Source organism: Doryrhamphus excisus, chromosome 7 (genome assembly GCF_030265055.1).
Source record: "Doryrhamphus excisus isolate RoL2022-K1 chromosome 7, RoL_Dexc_1.0, whole genome shotgun sequence".
Lineage (NCBI taxonomy): Eukaryota > Metazoa > Chordata > Actinopteri > Syngnathiformes > Syngnathidae > Doryrhamphus > Doryrhamphus excisus.
The window spans coordinates 19,761,128-19,785,206 of NC_080472.1; the positions used below are offsets into that span (position 1 = coordinate 19,761,128).

Consider the following 24,079-nt stretch of genomic DNA (forward strand, 5'->3'; position numbering starts at 1 on the left):
GGCACATATAGACAAACAACCATTCACACTCACATTCATACCTATGGACAATTTGGAGTCGCTAATTAACCTAGCATGTTTTTGGAATGTGGGAGGAAACCGGAGTACCCGGAGAAAACCCACGCATGCACGGGGAGAACATGCAAACTCCACACAGAGATGGCCGAGTGTAGGATTGAACTCGGGTCTCCTCGCTGTGAGGTCTGTACGCTAACCACTCGACCGCCGTGCAGCCAAGTATGAACATCCATCCATCCATTTTCTACCGCTTATCCTCACAAGGGTCGCAGGGGTGCTGGAGCCTATCCCAGATGTCTTCAGACAAGAGGCGGGGTACACCCTGGACTGGTGGCCAGCCAATCACAGGGCACATATAGACAAACAACCATTCACACTCACATTCATACCTATGGACAATTTGGAGTCGCTAATTAACCTAGCATGTTTTTGGAATGTGGGAGGAAACCGGAATACCCGGAGAAAACCCATGCATGGCCAAGGGTGGGATTGAACCCGGGTCTCCTAGCTGTGAGGTCTGCATGCTAATATAAAGGATTATATATTATTATATTAATAAATATTAAAAATATTAATTAATTAGCTGCACGGCGGTCGTGTGGTTAGCGCGCAGACTTCACAGCTAGGAGACCCAGGTTCAATCCCAATCTCTGGGTACTCCGGTTTCCTCCCACATTCCCAAAATGTTAATTGGTGACTCCAAATTGTCCATAGGTATGAATTGTGAGTATGAATGGTTGTTTGTCTCTGTGCTCTGTGATTGGCTGGCCACCAGTCCAGGGTGTACCCCGCCTCTTGCCCAAAGACAGCTGGGATAGGTTCCAGCATGCCCGCGACCCTCATGAGAATAAGTCGTAGAAAATTAATTAATTAATAGAAAACATATATATTTTTTACTTTATGAACTTGTGGTTATCCATCATATTTCTGGATATGCGGGGGGGGCATGAAAACCATTATTTGTGTAGCCGTAACCTGCTAATCTATCCTGCAGCATTCTTTGACAACAGGGATTTGGGAACCTTGACTGTCCACGATAGACGTCTAAATAAAGCTCATCGTTATTCCCAGCATGCCTGAAGGCGCACATGCAAAACAGGAGAAGATGATCTTTTACTTTCCTTTATCGTACGCATGTGTAAAGTCTAATGCATGCCTTCCATACTTTGTCCACCTTGTGGACATGTGCTCAGATGCCAGTCCTCCCTACCAGAGGCAGCAAAATAATGAATAACTCTCCTCCTCCTCTCTGTTACTCGCTCATGAATCATTCATGGTGGATGCCACCCCTGCAGCAGACTCTTCTTCGCTCATATTCCTCCATCTTCCCACGATACAAAAAAGTTTCGGCGTCCAATGACGTGTGTACACCAGGGGTCTCAAACACGCGGCCCCACGGGCCAAATGTGGCTTGCAGGACACTAGTTTGAGGCCCCCGCCTTGAAGTTTGATATGGATGCTGTATGGTATCATGTACCCAGAAAAAAGTATTACGTTTGATTAATGTTCATGTTAAAGGTTAAATAACTGTTAATAGTTATCCTCCCTATCTGTGTGGAAGTGGTAAGTTTTGGGCTATTTAAGTTTAAAGGAAATAACTTGAAGACTACCGTTTAGGTCGCTAACTGCAGTTGCGCAATATGTTGTAAATAAAAAAGAGTATAAATGCGACTATAGTCGTGTTTTGTCATGTCTACAGGGCTCTAATAATGCTTTGTTTATTTTAATCTGAAAAAAAATAATTTGTCTACCCACCAACTATATGTGGTTTCTTAATTTTTTATTATTTGTCATTTTATTATTATTATTATATTTATTTATTTATTACTGATTGATTGATTTTCTTTATTCTTGATTTGTTTATTTATTTTCCATCTTATTTTGTGTAGAAAAATAAAAAGTAAGATATTTGAGATATTCTTTTATTGTAGAAAATTGGAACCAAAAATTGTTTTGTTTTGTTTTTTAATAAATGCGTTTTTTTTTGTTTTTTGGAAAACCTGATGCGGCCCAGTCTCGCCCAGACCCCAGCTCCAGTGGCCCCCCCCAAGTAAATTGAGTTTGAGACCCCTGGTGTACGCCATGAAAGTTCATCTTTTAGTGTGAATGTTTTGCGGCAATGAGCCTTTTGCCCATCTGTACCCGCTAATGGCGCCCCCATGCTGGGATGCTGCCCTCGCTTTAATCAATTACTTTTTGTGTGAGTGTCCATGCATGCTGCCTGTTTTTTTTAGTCTAGAATGCATAACAGGAACTAAATCAACTTTGATACATTTTTGCCGTCTAACCTGCCGACTTCTTTATGTGCTAATGATCTGATAAGTCGACCACAGGGGATACCCCCCCCCCCCCAAAATACAATCACAGGAAGTCAATTAATGCCATTAGGAGACACCCCTGGAGAAATCAGGCTGGACCCGATTGGTGTGATTCATTAAGAGGAATGGAGATTCATATCAAAGCAATGACAGGAGCAGAGGAGGTATCTCCAGCGCTTGGCGTTCTATGACTGTTGCTCGATAGGGAGTTCATTAACCAGGAAGTCCATGCAGGTATATGCACAACATACATTTAGAGGGTAATGATAGACAGGAAATCCGTTATCTCATCCATTTCCCCCCCTCCACCCCCCCCACTACCACAGGAGCTCCGTGTTTGCCGTCTTGATTGGATGGCAGTGACCCACAAGTGGCAAATGTTTGCCTCCCCTCCGTCTTATCAGGGGTTCATTTAAAGGAAGTCTAATGGGAATTGGGTATTCATCAGTAGAAACACAAGGTATACTTCTCGCTTCGGACAGGAAATGACAATTACGCTGATAGAACTCACTGTGAAACATGGCAGATCATGTGACTACCATACAAATGTGACCCCGCCCCCTCCCTTGGCTCACGGTGGAATATAAAATGCTTTACTTTACTGGTCATTCTCAGTGTTTTATTGGCGTGGTTATGTACGCCTATGCTAACGACTGACGATGTAAACAAGGCTAATTGGCTTTGTTTACATCGGTGGATTTGACTTTTTATTTTCAGTGAAGAATTTGAATACAAATATCACCTCATATTTCTCCTTTCCTACTTTCATTTCTCATTTTTCATGTTCATTCTCTTTCTCATTTGCCGCCTTTTCTCTTACTTTCATTTCTCAATTTTTATTAGCGCGTAGACCTCACAGCAAGTTTCCTCCCACATTCCAAAAACATGCTAGGTTAATTAGCGACTGCAAATTGTCCATAGGTATGAATGTGAGTGTGAATGGTTGTTTGTCTATATGTGCCCTGTGATTGGCTGGACACCAGTCCAGGGTGTACCCAGCCTCTCGCATCCTGAAGACAGCTGGGATAGGCTCCAGCACCCCCTGTAACCCTTGTGAGGATAAGCGGTAGAAAATGAATGAATGAATATAATAACCAAATGGCTAATATGCGGACGTGTATTGTCGCTACCGAGGTCATACGTGTCATGGCACGGTTTTCACGGTCGCACGAGGCGAAGCTCAACTTTCACACGCCTGCTGCGTCCTTCAGCTCGTCTTTGCACTTTCTAGCGTGTGCCGCTGCTGAGGCAGCAAGAGCATGTGTCAGCGCACTGCAGCCTTTTTCCACACTGTGCGTCAGCTGTGCGGACCCGGGTGTTAAAAAAAAAAGTAGGGGTGCGGAGAGCATGATGAGTGTATATAAATTCAGCCCGGTGTAGATCAATGGTTGTAAATTGGCGAGGGGAGGAAGGTGGTGGGAGAGAAATTGGCCCCGTCACTCATATGTAAGTCTATTTGCTCAATGAGGCGAGCGTGCGGCGGGTATGAAGGGTGACTGTTGAGCCGGAGAATGCAGGGGTCCGCGATCGATGTGCCGCAGTCACGGCCAACTCCCCTGTTACTCTTCACGAAGGTCACACATGGATGCGGGCCAGCACCCCACCCTTACCGAGGGAGGGACAAGGGGGTGCTGATCATCGCACGTCTCACCTGCACTGACATGGCGGCACACCTGCACAACAACAAGTCGCTTCCAATGATGGCGGCAATGTACTGCATCATACTCGTTTTGTTTTGTTCAATTCCACCCTCGGCCATCTCTGTGTGGAGTTTGCATGTTTCTCCGGGTACTTCGGTTTTCCTCCCACATTCCAAAAACATGCTAGGTTAATTAGCGACTCCAAATTGTCCATAGGTATGAATGTGAGTGTGAATGGTTGTTTGTCTATATGTGCCCTGTGATTGGCTGGCCACCAGTCCAGGGTGTACCCCGCCTCTCGCCTCCCGAAGACAGCTGGGATAGGCTCCAGCACCCCTGTGACCCTTGTGAGGATAAGCGGTAGAAAATGGATGAATGAATGAAAACAAGAAATGATAAATAATTATGATAAATAAATAAAATAAAAAACATCAAAAACCTACACAAATGAGAAATGAAGATATGAAATGAGAAATAAAAATGGGAAAATTAGAAAAAACATTTCTTATTTTTTGTGTTCATGAGAGCAGGAAATGTGAAATGAAAACAAACAACTAACGAACTAAAAACAAGAAATGAGGAATTCAAATTGAGAAATTAAAGTAAAAAAATTTGAAAAAGCGGACAATGAGAAAGAAAATGAACATAAAAATGAGAAATGAAAACAAGAAATGGGAAATAAAAATTAATTCATTCATTTTCTACCGCTTTTCCTCATGCTGGAGCCTATCCCAGCTGTCTTCAAGCGAGAGGCGGGGTACACCCTGGACTGGTGGCCAGCCAATGACAGGGCACATATAGACAAACAACCATTCACACTCACATTCATACCTATGGACAATTTGGAGTCGCTAATTAACCTAGCATGTTTTTGGAATGTGGGAGGAAACCGGAGTACCCGGAGAAAACCCACGCATGCACGGGGAGAACAATGCAAACTCCACACAGAGATGGCCGAGGGTGGAATTGAACCCTGGTCTCCTAGTTATGAGGTCTGCGCACTATTGGTTATTGTATCCAAAACAATAAAAGATTCCGATGTGCTTTCTTTTCCATGCAGGTTTGTCTCCGTGCTCATCCGACAGTCACGCTTTGGGCGACGGCGATCGCAGCAGGGACCAGATCCTGCAGACCCTCGGGGACTTGTGCAGGTCCTTCCAGGACGTCGCCAACCGCTGCCTCCTGGTGCTGCACCTGGAAGTCAGGTAAGCTGAAGAATATATGGAAGATTAAAACATGCAGGCCAACTGTAATTGGAATTGTATGTTACGTTGTATGTTAAATGTTACGAAAGCCAATCTCCGCTGGCAAACCATGAGCGAGTAACAAGGTCATTGTGTCTCGCCTACATCTTGCTCTGGGGGTGCATGAGTGCTGCTGGAAGCCTCCGATCCGTGGTTCATTGAAGGAAGCATGAATCCCAACATGAAACATAATAAGGGGCGTTTAAGCACATCAAGTGCTTTGGCGAGAACGGTAAAGGTGATTGACAGGTGTCTCTTCCAGTCCTCAACACAATTGAACACCTGTGGGACATCTCACAGGGGAGGGAGGGAGGAAGGAAGGAAGGAATTAGGGAAAGAAGTCGGGAAGGAAGGAAGGAAAGAAGTCGGGAAGGAAGGAAGGAAGGAAGAAAGGAAGGAAAGTAGTCGGGAAGGAAGGAATGAATGAATGAATCAGGGAAAGAAGTCGGTAAGGAAGGAAAGAAGCCAGGAAGGAAGGAAGGAAGGAAGGAAGGACGTCAGGAAGGAAGGAAGGTAGGAAGGAATGAATTAGGGAAAGAAGTCAGGAAGGAAGGAAAGAAGCCAGGAAGGAATGAATTAGGGAAAGAAGTCAGGAAGGAAGGTAGGAATGAATGAATGAAAGAATTAGGGAAAGAAGTCAGGAAGGAAGGAAGGAATTAGGGAAAGAAGTCGGGAAGGAATGAAGGAAGTCAGGAAGGAAATAAGGAATGAAGGAAGGAAGAAAGGAAGGAAAGTAGTCGGAAAGGAAGGAATGAATGAATGAATCAGGGAAAGAAGTCGGGAAGGAAGGAAGGAAGTCAGGAAGGAAGGAATTAGGGAAAGAACTCAGGAAGGAAGGTAGGAATGAATGAATGAAAGAATTAGGGAAAGAAGTCGGGAAGGAAGGAAGGAAGGAAAGAAGGAATGATTGCGATACAAGCTGCACACTGACTACCCTAATTGCTGCTCACCACACGGAAGTGTACGACGTTATCCGGTGGTGCATTTGAGGGAATTCCTTCTATTTATCCCGGAGTTGCCTGGGAAGCGAGGAAAGACTTCCTTCCTTGACTAGAAAAGCGGAGGCTGCTGCAGCGCCGCACTTTGTTGACTTGCTGTAGGTTTAATGGCGACGCTTAGCCCGTGTAGTGTAGCATCCATTATGGCCAGTTCATTTACCACACCATAACCCTCCTACCCCTCCTGCAAACCCTTAATAGCCCCCATCATCATCATCGTCATCATCATCATCCCACCAGCTCCCCATGGATGGTGCAACTTATGCAACGTTGTTTATGCTTTCAGTTGGAAAAAAAAAAACCCAACCTCCCCGAGGCGTGCGTCCCGCTATATGCTACACTCCATTGGCTCCTCTCATCCACGGAATTTCCCCCGACGGTTGTACCAGTTAAATGAAGCCATGCGGATGAAAGCGGGGGGGGGGGGGGGTCAAAGGAGGGTGATACAGTAGATTGAAGAAACTTCTTTGCCATTTCATACCTCTTTGTTTAGCACCCGTAAGGGTAAGCGGATACGGAGTGTTTAAACCCGGCATGGAAAACCGGAAATGACTGGAAAGCACCGCTATAAGACGCTTAAGTGAAGGAAGGAAGGAGTGAAGGAAGGAAGGAGTGAAGGAGTGAAGGAAGGAGTGAAAGAAGGAAGGAGTGGAGGGAGAAAGGAGTGGAGGGAGGAAGGAATGAGTGAAGGAAGGAAGGAATGAGTGAAGAAAGGAAGGAGTGGAGGGACGAAGGAATGAGTGAAGGAAGGAGTGAAGGAAGGAAGGAGTGAAGGAAGGAGTGAAAGAAGGAAGGAAGGAATGAAGGAAGGAGTGGAGGGAGGAAGGAATGAGTGAAGGAAGGAATGAGTGAAGGAAGGAAGGAGTGGAGGGAGGAAGGAATGAGTGAAGGAAGGAAGGAATGAGTGAAGGAAGGAGTGAAGGAAGGAGTGAAGGAAGGAAGGAGTGGAGGAAGAGTGGAGTGAAGGATATAAGGGAGGAAGGATCCTTCCTTCTTCTTTCCTTCCTTCCTACCTTCCTAAGATATTATTGCGATACAAGCTGCACACTGACTACCCTAAAGTCTTTGTTTAGCACCCGTAAGGATAAGCGGATCCGGAGTGTTTAAAACCCGACATGGAAAACTGGAAATGACTGGAAAGCACCGCTTTAAGACGCTTAAGTAATATTTATGTTGGTCATTTGAAGTTTCAAGGTACGGACACGCATAGCAAACATTTCCTGATATTGTTTTACCCCCCCAGCAGCGTTCCGAACCCACACTTAGCCGTGGTCTTCATTCAAACGGGAAAAGATGAAATGAATAAGGAATTAGCTGTGCCAAAAGCTTCTTTGTGCGCCACATTCTTCTGTAATTAAATGCTTTTGAAGGCTACAATTTGCTTTTGGGTGTGAAGAAAATGTTAAAAGGCAGGACCCCCCCTCCCATTGCCCCCCCCCCCCCCCCCCACACACCTCCGCCCCCGCCCGTTCAGCTAGCTTATACATTTACGCCGTGTTTGACTAACTAATCATATTTCACTGCTGAATAGCACCCAGCTGTGCTAAGCAAGTAAGAAATAAGTAAGAAATAAGTAAGAAATGACGGCCTCTCCAGACCCCAAATAAGGTCGTGAGTCCTTCCACGCAGGGTCCACTGCTTCCACTACTTGATCCCACTGACCAAGCAGGGCAACTACGCCATCGTGGCCAACGTGGAGAGCATGGACTACGACCCGCTGGTGGTCAAGCTCAATAAGGACATCTCCGCCATCGAGGAGGTGATGGGGGCGGCCCTCCAGCAGCACAAGTTCCAGTACATCTTTGAAGGTATTCTGGGGGGGGGCGTCCGTGGTCACTTCTCAGCAAGCATTTTATCATCATAATAATAATAACAATAATAACATCATTCTTAAATTGTAATATATAATAATAATATGAAAATAAAAATTTATTGTAATATTTAATAATAATAATCATATAAAAATTGTTTTTGGAAATATAGTAACAAAATGAGAGCACAAAACAGGAAGTGAAGGAAGGAAGGAGTGAAGGAAGGAATGAGTGAAGGAAGGAATGAGTGAAGGAAGGATGGAAAGAAGGAAGGAAGGAGTGAAGGAGGAAGGAAGGAAGGAGTGAAGGAACGAAGAATGGAGTGAAGGAAGGAGCGAAGGAAGGAAGGAGTGAAGGAAGGAATGAGTGAAGGAAGGAATGAGTGGAGGAAGGAGTGAAGGAAGGAAGGAGTAAAGGAAGGATGGAAGGAATGAAGGAGTGAAGGAGGAAGGAATGAAGGAGTGAAGGAGGAAGGAAGGAAGGAAGGAGTGAAGGAAGGAAGGAGTGGAGGAAGGAATGAGTGGAGGAAGGAAGGAATGAGTGGAGGAAGGAAGGAATGAGTGAAGGAAGGATGGACTGAAGGAAGGAGTGAAGATAGGAGTGAAGGAAGGAGTGAAGGAAGGAAGGAGTGAAGGAAGGAGTGAAGGAAGGATGGAAGGAATGAAGGAGTTAAGGAAGGAGTGAAGGAAGGAATGAGTGGAAGAAGGAAGGAAGGAAGGAGTGAAGGAAGGAAGGATGGAAGGAAGGAAGGAGTGAAGGAAGGAGTGAAGGAAGGAGTGAAGGAAGGAGTGAAGGAAGGATGGAAGGAATGAAAGAGTGAAGGAAGGAGTGAAGGAAGGAATGAGTGGAGGAAGGAAGGAATGAGTGAAGGAAGGATGGAGTGAAGGAAGGAAGGAAGGAGTGAAGGAAGGAATGAGTAGAAGAAGGAAGGATGGAAGGAAGGAAGGAAGGAAGGAAGGAGTGAAGGAAGGAAGGAAAGAGTGAAGGAAGGAAGGATGGAATGACTGAAGGAAGGAGTGAAGGAAGGATGGAAGGAAGGAATGACTGAAGGAAGGAGTGAAGGAAGGAATGAGAGGAGGAACGAAGGAAGGAAGGAATGACTGAAGGAAGGATAGAAGGAAGCAAGGATCCTTCCTTCTTCTTTCCTTCCTTCCTACCTTCCTAAGATATAATTGCGCTACAAGCTGTACGCTGACTACCCTTAAGTCCATCCATCCTGTATCTCCAGTCATCTCCAGGGAAATGCTAGCTGGCTTTTGTGAGCGACTGAAGCTAAGATGATTTAATGTGGTTCTCCACCAAGGTCTGGGTCATCTGATCTCCTGCATCCTGATCAACGGGGCGCAGTACTTCAAGCGGATCAGCGAGTCTGGCATTAAGAAGATGTGCAGGAACATCTTTGTCCTGCAGCAGAACCTCACCAACATCACCATGTCCAGGGAGGCGGACCTGGACTTTGCCAGGTAGGCATCTTCTCTTGTGGTCCAAGTCAGGGAAATCCAAGATGGAGGACGGTTTGCTTTGATCTTAACTGAGATGGATTCCTCTTGCAAGAAAGCCAAACGGAACTCGAACACCACAAATGTGTTGCAAACATTTCAGTCAATGGTGAGAGCAGACGTGCAAAGAAACGGCGAACAGACGCCGCCGCCGCCGCCGCCGCCGCCGCCGCCATTGGCCAAAGAAGAGCATTGATTAGTTGTTTCTCCCCTCTGTCAACTTTGATTATGGCGAACGCTGGCGGCTACTCTTCCCCGTTTCTTCCGCCTTCCTCTCCGCCGCTCTGATTGCGAGTTGATTGGGAATCGCCGCTCGCTTTGTTTGCGTATTCTGCAGCTGTCTGAATCTCACACACACACATTCACGTCCACGCAATTAGCATGTGTACCTAATGATGTGACCTTTCGTGAGTTGTGCTGTGATGGAGCCGACAGGAGCAGAAGGCAGACCTCCAGCAGTCTGAGACGTTAACATTTCTCATTTTTTCGGACGACTGCTCTCATGAGAGGCGGCAGATGCTCGACTATGCTTCGCTATTTTCCTGGATGCGTCCGCTGATGTCGGGTAAAGAGGGAGGAGAGACCAGGACAAGGGCGTAGTAATAAGCATTGATCTGACTTAAAACTAGCTAGCCACTAGCCAGCACTGCAGAATGCATGAAGAACTCAGCACACACACACACATACACACACACACAGACAGACAGACACAGGAAACATGTTGAAACACTGCCCCCTTGTGGTGAAGTCCATATAAACTCTATATGGCCTGGAACTGGTTGTTAAAGCCCTCTTTTGGCATACACACACACACACACACACACACCCGCCTGTCCGCCATCCACGCCTCCAGCAGAGACGTGAAGCAGCCAAGGAGAAACACAACACAAAAGTTAGTCACTGTTGCTTGGCAACAGCTGGCTCTGCTTATGATGTACCTCGGCAACATATGTCACCCCCTTTTAAGATTAATATAGCGATATAATTATCTCTTTTGGTTTGTTTGTTTGTTTTTTTGCAGTGTACAATATTTATGTAAAGCTGCTCCTTACTTCAAAACGCAGGAATTAGTGACCTGTTTTTTCACACAGTATGCATATATGCATATTTGTTACTAATATTGGACCATGAAATAGCATGACTTATTATTTATTCATTCATTTTCTACCGCTTATCGTCACAAGGGTCACGAGGGGTGCTGGAGCCTATCCCAGCTGTCTTCGGGCGAGAGGCGGGGTACACCCTGGACTGGTGGCCAGCCAGCCAATCACAGGGCACATATAGACAAACAACCATTCACACTCACATTCATACCTATGGACAATTTGGAGTCGCTAATTAACCTAGCATGTTTTTGAAATGGGGAATAATAATAATAATAATAACTATAATAATATATAAATATATAATATAATAATAATAATAATAATAATAATAATAATAATAACTATAATATATATAAATATATAATATAATAATAATAATAACTATAATAATATATAAATATATAATATAATAACAATAATAATATATAAATAAATATAATAATAATAACATTAATATTATAATAATATAATAATAATGTAAAATAGTGATGTAAAGTTAAAAATTATATTTTTATTATTAATAATAATAGATATTATTATTAATAATTATTATTAATAATAATGTTATAAATAATAATGATGATGATTATTATTATTATTATATAATTTTTGCGTTGTGTTTCTATAATAATAATAATTCATAACTCATTCAGCCAATCACAGGGCACATATAGACAAACAGCCATTCACACTCACATAAAGTCATCATATTTCATGAATTTATTTTAATTAATTAAAATATTTAGCCATGATTATTTAAGTCTGAATATATGGAAGATTAAAACATGCAGGCGAACTCTGTAATTGTATGACCACTTGACCACCGTGCAGCTCCCATGACTTATTTATTAATATGTTTTTGAAAATGTGTGCTAGAATGAAGCTGATGAAGAGACCAGCATTGGTACCCCAAATGCGGCCCTTTCCCCAACCGTGTACGGCTGTTAGTTTGTGCATGGCCCCTCAAATTTGTTCTCCTCTGCTCCCATAAACACGGCGCAGTGACCCGTGTAAGGCAGGTAGGAAAGGGCTGTCATAAGCCGCTTCCGCAACACCCGCCTGACAAGCTCGCTGGAGGGAGCCGAGCCCGCCGAACTTCCCCCCTCCCCCCCCGCATCCACCTGTCTGCTTCGGGAAAAACGACTACACCGGCGCACGGACGCCGCCGGGCCTCAAGTGCACCAACACAAAGTGCGTGTTTAAGACGTGAAGCGTGTGTGTGTGTGTGTGTGTGTTTGCGGTGGGCGCCGTGTCTCCAGAGAGGGAAGGTGGTAATAAGTACAGCTGACAAGCGTGGCAGAAGCTAGTGAGGTGTCAACAGATAAAACTCTTTGTATTTAGGGCCCAGGCTGCAGCGTGCTGTCACTTCCATGGGCGTACGTCTCCCTCCCTGTCACCCCCTGGTTTTTGTCTTTTCCTCCACACTTCCTTTCTCGCCGTTTAGCTGTCACCGCTGCTCTCCGCGTGCGACTGTCCGACCCCCTGCAGGCAGTACTTGCAGTAAAAAAAAAACAACAATTGTATAAAATTGGTTGAAACTAGTTTTTTGAAGTGCGGTTTCCTTATTAAACAGGAAGGTACGTGTTTATTGGGTGTGGAACGTTGATATTTATCCATCCATAACTTGGCTCCTGAGGGGATGCTGGAGCCTATCCGATTTTTTTTAACATAAAAGGCTCTTTGTGCTGCATTTTATGGATGAAAAAGTGCTCTACAAATAAAGTTTGATTGAGGTTGATTGATCCCAGCTCACTTTGGGTGAGCTAATAATAATAATAATAATAATAATAATAATAATAATAATAATTATTATTATTATTAGTAGTAGTAGTAGTAGTAGTAGTAGTAGTAGTAGTAGTAATAGTAATAATAATAATAATAAAGTATTATTATTATTGCTCTGAGAACGCAGCATTTCATCTATGTACTGTTTATAGGACAAAGGTGGGCCGCAGACATTTTTTAGATTTTCATAATAATAATTATTATAATCATTACTATTATTATTATATAATTATAATAAAATATATAATATAATTAATACAATATATATTATTAATATATATTATAATATATATATATATATATATATATATATATATATATATATATATAATTATAATAATTATAATTATGTCTATAATAATAAGTGTCTTTCGGTGACTATCTCACCCAAAGTCAGCTGTAATAATAATAATACAATAATAATAATAATAATAATGATAATAAAAATAATAGAATATAATATTAAGATAAAGAATAATAATTATTATTATTATTGTTGTATTGTAATAATAATATAATATATATATAATATAATATAACAATAAGGATAATAATAAAATAATAAAAAAGAATAAAAATAGAAAGAATAATAATATTTTTTTTTAATTAATATTATTATTATTATTATTATTATGAAAATCTAAAAAATGTCTGCAGCCCACCTTTGTCCTATCAACAGTACATAGACAAAATGCTGCATTGTCAGAGCAATAATAATAATAATATTAAGAGAAAGAATAATTATTATTATTATTATTACGATTAATAATAATTATTATTATTATTATTCTTCTTTCTCTTAATATTATTATTATCGTCTATGTAATGTTTATAGGACAAAGGTGGGCCACAGACATTTCAAGTGGGCCCTGAGTTGGTAAAGTTTGGGAATTCCTGGCGTAGTTCATTCCGGATATGATAAATGCATGGATGAGGGATTCAGCGTCACAGAATATAAGTGATGGACGGAGTCGGGCTATGTTCTTAAGATGAAAAAAGATGCGGGGAGAGGTGGGGTACACCCTGGATTGCTATAGACAGACAATGCTACGAACAATGAACCTAACATACATGTTTTGGGACGTGGGAGAGGGAGAACATGCAAACTCCACACAGAGATGTACAAACGGAGGGGCATGGGAAGGAATAATTGGGAATCCCTGCTATATAATTATACTGTGTGGTACCAAATATCCCAACCAGCTCCTAGTATGATAAGAATGTTCGCACACAAAGTTTGACACCTCATTAGAGCGCCAAGGTGTTAGTAATGTTGCATCAAGCCACTTATTGAAATAGGACCTAAAATAATGGCTGAAAAAAGGAACTTTCATCATTAAAGCTGCTTTTCCAGCGTTGCCATGGCCGCAGCGACTCATCAGTCCAGTTGCATGTTGCGGTCCAGGCTGACGGAGAACATCACGTCCTCTCCATCCATCCATCCATCCATCCTCGCCTCATTGCGCCCCCTTCCCTCCCTGCCCGGCTAACTAATGTGAGACAGCAAACACGCTGACAGAGGCAGCCTTTAATGGCCTCCTCGCTCGCTCACTCATTCATTACCATGGCTGGAAATGAATTGTGATCATCCTCCTCTTCCTCGCACGTCACCCCATGAGCTATACATGCCGTGTCCTCGCATCATTAATATTCTTCGTCGACCACCGGGTGAGCGTATCGGTTGGTGGTGGGGTGGGGAGGGGGGGGTTGTTTAATTAGAAAGTGAGGTGGGCAGCTTTCTTCCCACGCAGAGGCCATAAACAACCGGCAGCCCGTGCGGCTGTGTGGAACAATGGCGCCACCGCCTTGTCTTTTGGCAAACACGGTGAATGTTGGTTAATGTTGGTTAATGTTGGTTAATGTTGGTTAATGTTGGTTAATGTTGCTCGTTCTCACGTCCTTTCATGCATCACCACGTCGCAGCGACACGCTCGCACTACTCCTCCCTCCTCAGTACCGCGTATGAGCAGCAGAGATGTTCATTATGGGGATGGATGGATGGATGGAAGGAAGGGTGGAAGGAAGGATGGATGGACGGAAGGATTGACAGAAGGATGGATGGATGGATGGATATGTGGATGGAAGGAAGGAAGGAAAGATGGACAGAAGGATGGACAGAAGGATGGACAGAAGGATGGATGGATGGATGGATGGATGGATATGTGGAAGGAAGGAAGGAAGGATGGATGGAAGGGTGGAAGAAAGGATGGATGGATGGACAGAAGGATGGATGGATGGATATGTGGATGGAAGGAAGGATAGATGGATGGATGGAAGGATAGATGGATGGAAAGATGGACGGAAAGATGGACAGAAGGATGATGGATATGTGGAAGAAAGGAAAGATGGATGGAAGGATGGACAGATGGATGGATGGATGGATGCATGGATATGTGGATGGATGGATGGACGGAAGGATGTAAGGAAGGCTGGATGGACAGATGGATGGAAGGAAGGAAGGGTCGAAGGATGGATGGATGGATGGAAGGAAGGATGGATGGAGGGATGGATGGAAGGATAGATGGACGGAAGGATATGTGGAAGGAAGGATGGATGGATGGATGGATGGATGGATGGATATGTGGATGGATGGATGGACGGAAGGATGTAAGGAAGGATAGATGGACAGACGGAAGGATGTAAGGAAGGAAGAGTGGAAGGATGGATGGATGTAAGAAAGGATGTAAGGAAGGATTGACAGATGGATGGATGGATATGTGGATAGATGTAAGGAAGGATGGATGGATGGATGGATGGACGGATGGATAGATGGATAGATGAATGGATGGACGGATGGATGGACGGAAGGATGGATAGAAGTATGATTTGAGTTCATTCATAGGTTCCCAAAGTGGGGTATGCGTTCCCCTAAGGTACGCTGACTGTAATAGCATGTGCCTAGATCAGCATATATATAAACAATTATCAGAACGGCACAGAAGGAGACGGAACAGGAAGTGGTTTGTTGCTCGTGCGCACCCTCAATGTGTGTTGTTTTTGTCCAACGTTGTGCACCATGTTGTGTTTGTGTGTTTTCACTAAAAGAAGTTTCTCATTGTGAATGTTTTTTGTTGTTTGGGGTTTTTTTTTTGGTCACCCAGCGACACCGTCAGGAGGTCCTTGAAGTTCCCTGAGAGGAAACTGGGCTTGACAGCAAAAGCAGCTACTTTGGCTTTTTGTGTTGTTCCCCTGTGTTGCTCCTCACGTTTGATTCCGCTGTGCAACAACACACACACACACATACACAAGAAAAGCAACACAGGAACATAATGTTTCCCTTTCATCGCCTCTCTCTCTCTCATTATTCAGGCAGTACTACGAGATGCTCTACAACACGGCGGACGAGCTGCTCAACCTGGTGGTGGACCAGGGCGTACGTTACACGGAGCTGGAGTACATCAACGCCCTCTCGCTGCTCCACCGCAGCCAGACGGGGGTGGGCGACCTGAGCACGCAGAACACGCGTCTGCAGAGGCTGAAGGAGATCATCTGCGAGCAGGCCGCCATCAAGCAGGCCAGCAAAGACAAGAAGATCACCACGGTGTGAAGCGACTCTCGCAAATTACCTACCCGCAATAATGACGGCCATTTTAGGGTGTGGAGGAGGAAGCTGTGGTTAAAAATCGAATCGTGTTTCAGCACTTTTGTACACGGAAATCATGCAAGTCATAAGTAATTCCCCCGTCACATGACCACGCCAGCAATTACTTCATAAACTTGGAAGAAGAGTACTTAACCGAAGGAGGAGGGCTTGTCGATACCTCAGTGGGCCCACCACCGCCGCCGCCGCTGCCGGTCCCCCCGAAGCCGACGCCACAATCCATCATATTGACACTTTGGCCCGGGATCGATGGGAAAACAGCTGCGGGTGCCCCCGATGGATTTGACTAAACTTGGCATAAGCCCTTAAAAGCTGCTGCTTCGATAACTCGATACGTGGGAAACTTGAACAGAATGTTAATTTGCCGCGTCATGTGACGGCGTCGCTTATAATGACAAACGTCACGCTGAATAATGGCCGTAATCCATCATGCACTCCTTCTTTTGTTGTCCTTTAACACCTGCTGCAAGTACCATTTTTACCATCCATATATATACGTATATGTACGGTAAGTATACATGCAGTACATCTGGAACAGGTTAATCATGCTGACTTGTCCCCTGATGGTTCTTAATGCATATGTCATATACAAACTAATCATAATAAAAGGGTTTTATTGCCCAGTGCTTTTTGCAAAGCGGGCCTTTTTCTTCTGTTGCAGGAAAGTATCTGACCTTTTCCACAGGAGATGGGAGGATGACAGTTGGACATGCAGTCAGACGGAATCAAACGTGTGTCCTTTATACTAATTGTATGTATTTACATTGACTTGAAGAAGTCTGGTTTTATGTCTTTTATTACATTTATAACACATCGATATGTTAATATATATGAAGATAAGGTTAGAAATTATTCATGTCAATATTCATTCTTTGGCACATGTGTCAAAACCAAGGGCGGGGGGGGGAGGGGCAGAATATATGTTTTGTATGCACAGTATTTTTCTTTTATCAGTACTATTTATGTACAGGCTGAAAAGCTACATTAAATATATACATATACAAAAATATATATAAAAATATATACAATATATAAAATATATAAAAAATATATAAAATATAATATATATTAAAAAAAACAGGCTGATATTAAGCTATATTAAAATATTTTTAAAAATTATTGTAAATTATTTTAATTGTTTTAAATTTATTTTTAATTATATTAAAATATTAAAAGCTATATTAAAATTAAGCTATATTAAATATATGCACATACAAAAAAATCTGATGTTTTGTAAAAAATAGGCGGCCCACTGAGGGTCAGCATAATAATTAATATAAATATATTAATAATGTAATTGTAATTATATATATATTAATACATTTTATTTTATAATTTAAATATTTTTTAAATTATTTTTAATTATTATAAATATTAAAATATTAAAAGCTATATTAAAATTAAGCAATATAAATATATTAGAAAAATTGGGGGCCCACTGAGGGTCAGCATAATAATAGCTATGTGGCCCTTCTTCTATGGGATGATTACGTCACTGAATCACGTGACTTCTCCCACGTGCCGCTAACAGGTGGGCGATTGTCTTCATGCTTGTTCACGGTGCCAGCAACTCCTAAAGAGGTTTGTACCATATAAATACATGAATATTGCATCTTCTAAATATTATACTGTATGTATTTTGGCGCCTGACGCAATGTTGGACTACGTTACCCACAGTCCCGTGCTCCCGCCACGAGCCTTATTGTTGCTAAGCGACACCGCTAAACGCCCTCGTCTGCTAAATGCGAGCTAGCTAGCAGTTGGAATACGTCACAGCTACGGCGTACGAGTCAGTCTAGTGACATTTACAGACGACTGTTTGTCATGAAATCATTTTTAATACTTTAATACTACTTATCTGCCAGGTAGGTGGACATGGCAGCAGAGGTAAGTGGCACCTTAAACGGCAAAAAGTCTGTTTCTTCTGTATTTGTGTGTTTTGCAAGCTAAGTAGGACATATACGGAGTTAAATATGATTTAAGTTATCATTTAGTTGATTTTAATTCATAACATGTCATTTACAGTAGCTTATCAGTCACTTTTGACAGGTTTCCTGTCAATTTCTGTTATTAATTTTGAAACTTAGTACACATGCAGAATAATGTTACAATTAGTTTTTATGACTGTAGCACAACAACGCTTAATGCACCAATGTTATATATGTTTTACACAGGACGGTGTTTTAAGTGCTGAGCTGGTGGCCAGTTCTTTGGCCCAACTTGGTCGCTTCGACACTGGACTTCAGCACCCATACTACCACCTGGCTCTCCCTGTAAGACCCCTTCTCGGTTTATGCTAGGAGTCCACTGTTGGTGCCAGTTCGCGCCAATGCAGTTTGCTGTGGCGCATAGTGTCACTAATGAAGTGCCTAGTGGCGTGCAGTGGCTCAAAATGCCTCCCATCTGGCTCGTGGTGGTCCATAACGGCGGGAAAAATTGAGTTTGGCGGCAAGAAAATTTCATTTCATTCATGTGGGAGGAAACCGGAGTACCCGGAGAAAACCCACGCATGCACAAGGCGAACATGCAAACTCCACACAGAGATGGCCGAGGGTGGGATTGAACTAAGGTCTCCTAGCTGTGAGGTCTGCATGCTAACAACTCGACCGCCGTGCAGCCGCAAGAAAATTACAAAATGTTTAAAATCTTCGTCGCGGCAATTGCTTGATGAAAGTGGCGCGACGTGTCCACCAAGTGGAACCAAATGTCACAAACAATTCGCCTATTGGAATCCACTGGAATGTAATGGCGCCAGCCAAGTTGCGCCAGTGATGCTAGGAGTCCGCTGGGCCGGTGCCAGTTAGTGCCAGTTCGCGCCAATGCAATTTGCTGTGGCGCGTAGTGTCACTAATAAGGTGCTTAGTGGCATGCAGTGGCTCAAACTGGCTCGTGGTGGCCCGTAATGGCGGCAAAACTTGAGTTTGGCGGCAAGAAAATTTCAAAATGTTTAAAATCTTCACCACGCCACTTGTATCAAGCAATTGGCACGAAGTGTTCACCAAGTGGAACAAAATGCCACAAACAATCCGCTTATTGGAATCCACTGGAATGTAATGGTGCAAGCTAAGTTGCGGCAATGATGCTAGGAGTCCACTGGGCCGGTGCCAGTTGGTGCCAGTTCGTGCCAAAGATTATGCGATTGGGTGGCACCGAATTACGCCAAGATGGCAACATGCCGAGCGTCATCTTTGGCGCGAACTGGCACCAACTGGCGCCGGCCCAGAGGACTCTTAGCATTACATAACCACATTACAGTGACTTTATGGTGTTTCTTCTTAGCAGGATCACGGCCTTCGGGATGTCACTGTTTTGTGTAGTTACCAACATCTCCAACACCTGGAGCTGCCACATAACAACATCAAAGGTATAAAGACATCATAACGTGTACATTTGTACTTGTGTACATCTTCATCCCGATGTTTTTCATCGTCTAGATCTCTCCTGCGTGAGCCACATGCCCTATCTGGTCATCCTAGATGCCTCTCACAATGAGATCTCGGATTTCTTTGGCTTCCGGCCCCCGAAGAACCTGAAGGTATAACGCAGGACCTTGAGCTGACAGCAGAAGGCAAACTTTGAGCGGTGGCTGAGGCTCCCAATCTCCCGCATTATTCCCTCACGACGGGCCTGCATCCCCTCATCCCATCTGCCGTCACTCCAAATATGCTTACAGAAGAAGGGTTTAAACGCCCTTGAATCTACTAAATGAATAACCGTGTGGATTATTGGCTCTCTCTCTCTTTTTTTTTTTTTTTTTTTTTTTTTTTTAAACAGGAGGTCAACCTCTCCCACAACTGTCTTACACAAATGAAGGACTTGTCAGACTACGCAGCTCTTGTGAAGCTAAATCTGGACCGTATCCTTCCAGGTTCCATTTTTCAGTCATTTTAAATAAGTCTCACAAGTACTACAATAGTGTATTGGAAATATAGCTGGGAACACGCTTTTTTCTATGTATGCAGCTTTAATGCTCATGAGTTGTATACTCTATACCTATGTCTAATGTAATAGATGCAATATATCACACACAACAACGTCACATGAGGAATAGGACAGTAGGACGCAAACGTTGGCAACACTAGCATAGCCATGTGAGCTACAGTGCTACCATTACACTCACATTTTAACAGCATCGCCACGTTAGCTTTAGCCTGAAGAAATCAACCTATGTCTGTTGAGTTCATTCATTCATTCTTTTTCTACCGCTTTTCCTCACAAGGGTCACGGGGGTGCTGGAGCCTATCCCAGCTGTCTTCGGGCGAGAGGCGGGGTACACCCAGGACTGGTGGCCAGCCAATCACACGGCACATATAGACAAACAACCATTCACACTCACATTCATACCTATGGACAATTTGGAGTCGCTAATTAACCTAGCATGTTTTTGGTATGTGGGAGGAAACCGGAGTACCCGGAGAAAACCCATGCAGGCACGGGGAGAACATGCAAACTCCACACAGAGATGGCCGAGGGTGGAATCGAACCCTGGTCTGCGTGCTAACCACTAGACCGCCGTGCCGCCCCTGTCTGTTGAGTTAATGTGTTAAAGTTAAAGTTCTAGTCTGAGTCCAGGAAATGGTTTTGCATCCACACACTGATCTGTTAGACGCAATGACATAGATTGAACAAAAGTGGTCCCAGGATTGACCCCTGGGTCACCCCATTAGGGGTCTGAGACAATAGCCACGTTTACATGCTGAGTTTTTCCCTTTCCGAAAACAATGATATACATGGAAAGGAATATTCCAATCTCTTGTCTACATGCGCAGTCTTAACTCACTCCACCTCAGACAACAAACTGGATAAGGTCTTGGGTCTGGAGAAGTGCTGCAAGCTGACCCATCTCAGCCTGGCCCACAACAGGATCTCCAGCATCAGCAGCCTGGACGATGTCCCACTCACACACCTCGACCTGGTGGGTTGCCAATATTCCCGTTTGCATCTCTTTGTCTTCATCTTTTGTATTTCACCACCTTACACGCCCCCGCCCTTGTCAACTGGAAGCCCGCCATGTTGCCCGCAAAGCAGTTTCCATGGCTGCAGTGCCCCGATTGGTGTTTAGGGGGCCAGCTGGTAGTGGTCCTGGCACATACATCTCGTGTGCTTACATGCACACCATCCTGTCAGCAAGACTCGTCTCCATTCCAGTGCCGACCCGAGGCCCATTCGAGAGGCCCCGCCTTCTCCCCGACATGCGAGAGCGGCCCTACGCCAGGCGTCACGGCCAGCGAGATAACGACTTTAGTAAAGCATCGATTGCCCGTGATGGTTTGGCTTTGTGCTGAATTAGCACCTTGCCAGCTGTTTGGTTGCCTCGTCTGTCAGAATTTACCAGCAAGGGGCTGGGCGTGTGGGGGGGTAGTTTGGCAAGCCAGCAGTGTGACCGCGGCTCACTTTTAATTTGAACACCAGGGAATCATTTAGTGCGTTGAAAGTCAAGAGAGGTGCATCTGTTTTCATGTCCAGAGGGGGAACCAGCTGACGAGCACTGAAGGTTTGGAGAACCTAAAGATGCTACAGGTCCTTGACTTGGCTACCAACCTCATCACTGGTCTCTCTGGCCTCCAGAACCTTCACCTGCTGGGCTCCATCAACATGCAAAACAATCAGGTATTTGGAAAGGACGGCTTTGAGGGGAAAAAAAGACAAATTAACAGTATCTGATATTAACTACATGCACTACTTTTATATTAAGTGTCTATGATTTTTACAGATTAGCGAGATTGAGGAGTGCAAACACATTCATGATCTTCTCCTGCTGAGGGATTTGAATCTGCTGGACAACCCTTTACAGGTAACTCATTGTGTTAGGTGTCATTCATTCATTTTCTACCGCTTATTCTCATGAGGGTCGCGGGGCTGCTGGAGCCTATCCCAGCTGTCTTCAGGCGAGAGGCCAGCCAAAAACAGGGCACATATAGACAAACAACCATTCACACTCACATTCATACCTATGGACAATTTGGAGTCGCTAATTAACCATTTTTGGAATGGGGAAGGAAACCGGAGTACCCAGAGAAAACCCACGGATGCACGGGGAGAACATGCAAACTCCACACAGAGATTGTCGACGGTGGGATTGAACTCTTTAGTAGTCAGCAGTAGAACATAGGTTAGTTTCAGGGAAATATCAGTTCCACACTAGAAAAAAGAGACTATACCAACATTCATTAATTTTCTACCGCTTATCCTCACAAGGGTGGCGTGGGTGCTGGAGCCTATCCCAGCTGTCTTTGGGCGAGAGGCGGGGTACACCCTGGACTGTTGGCGAGCCAGCCAATCACAGGGCACATATAGACAAACAACCATTCACACTCACATTCATACCTATGGACAATTTGCAGTCGCTAATTAACCTAGCATGTTTTTGGAATGTGGGAGGAAACCGGAGTACCCGGAGAACACCCACGTATGCACGGGGAGAGCATGCAAACTCCATACAGAGATGGCCGTGGGTGGAATTGAACCCTGGTCTCGTAGCTGTGAGGTATGCGCGCTAACCACTCGACCGCCGTGCCGCCCAAGAAGAAAATTATGAAAAAAAAATTATATTGTAATCCTGTATCTTGTGTTCTGCATGTAGAAGCAACCAGAGTACAGGCTCTCGGTGATCTTCCTCCTCCAGCATCTGCTCATGTTGGACCAAGAGGGTGTCACCATTGAAGAAAAGGTTTGGAATCGGCACCAGCATTTAAAACTGCTCTCTGTCTCGATGTCTTATTCATCGACGTGTGGCGTCCAGGTGATGTCCATCAACAAGTACGACCCTCCTATGGACGTGGTCGCCGCCAGGGATCACATGACTCAGCTCATGTACCAGCTGATGCAGCCCCAGGTCCTCTATGATAGGTTGGTATCATCTTCCGGTGTCATCTCAGGCTAAACTACATCTGCTTTGTTTCCTTTGTGTCAAGCTAACACATGACATATCCTTCAAAACAAACACAAGTAAAAGTTGTTTTTTGGATTGCGCTGCGGCTTTATCTGCAGACTGTCTTGTTATCGCCTCGCTCAAAGAAAATAAAAATATGAGTTCATATAGCATAGCTTGGAAAAAAAAAAAACATCCATCATGGGCAAAGGCGAGGAAAGCTGCAGAGCTGCAGATAATTCACCGGGATTGTTATTACAGGAAAAACACATCCGTCTTGTGTGCCACATTCCTTTTTCTTTATTTCTATGTAAGACATGAGAGAAATGCTGTGTCTGTCCAAGCAGTACTCTGCCCAGCGACGACACTCCTTACCCGATGCTGGTTCTGACTGGTCCACAAGGCTGCGGGAAGAGGGAACTGGCGCACCGCCTGTGCCACAACTTCGACGAATACTTTGCGTATGGGTCGGTATCACACACACATCACCAGGTTTTTATATCAGTCATATCAGTTATATTAGTATGAGGTGATATGTCATTGTATGGTCATATCGTGACAAAACGTGACAAAAAAAAATTAAAATAAATAATGGGCGGCACGGTGGACGAGTGGTTAGCGTGCAGACCTCACAGCTTGGAGACCAGGGTTCAATTCCACCCTCTGCCATCTCTGTGTGGGGTTTGCATGTTCTCCCCGTGCATGCGTGGGTTTTCTCCGGGTACTAAACATGCTAGGTTAATTAATTGGCGACTCCAAATTGTCCATAGGTATGAATGTGAGTGTGAATGGTTGTTTGTCTATATGTGCCCTGTGATTGGCTGGCCACCAGCCCAGGGTGTACCCCACCTCTCGCCCGAAGACAGCTGGGATAGGCTCCAGCACCCCGCGCGACCCTTGTGAGGAAAAGCGATAGAAAATGAATGAATGAATAAATAATTAAAAAAACAAAAAAAACTATGTTAGGAAAGCAGGAAGTGAACAAATGTAACAGTTACTGATTGTAAAAGTACCAGATGGAGGGGTAGGATCTAATAAGCTTTGCTTCTTCCTACTCCTTTTGGACATGTGGAACTGTGAACTGATTATGTGATGCATTCAATTGTAATCTGATGCATGTTCAAATGAAATTAAACCATTAGCATTTTTCTTAAATGGTTTGTGTGCCCGCACAGAGTCAGCCACGCC

At 44.0% G+C, this 24,079-nt stretch overlaps 1 protein-coding gene across 1 annotated transcript in view; it reads left to right on the forward strand.

Annotated features, from left to right (window-relative positions):
• The window catches only part of exoc4 (exocyst complex component 4), a 108,212-nt gene extending 91,360 nt beyond the window's left edge, over positions 1-16,852 (forward strand). The window contains exons 17-20 of the mRNA XM_058077159.1: positions 5,037-5,181; positions 7,848-8,026; positions 9,333-9,492; positions 15,729-16,852. Of these exons, the coding sequence (XP_057933142.1) occupies positions 5,037-5,181; positions 7,848-8,026; positions 9,333-9,492; positions 15,729-15,966 (722 nt within the window). The 3' untranslated portion in view covers positions 15,967-16,852. The remainder of the gene's footprint in view (positions 1-5,036; positions 5,182-7,847; positions 8,027-9,332; positions 9,493-15,728) is intronic.
• Positions 16,853-24,079: the final 7,227 nt, after the last annotated feature.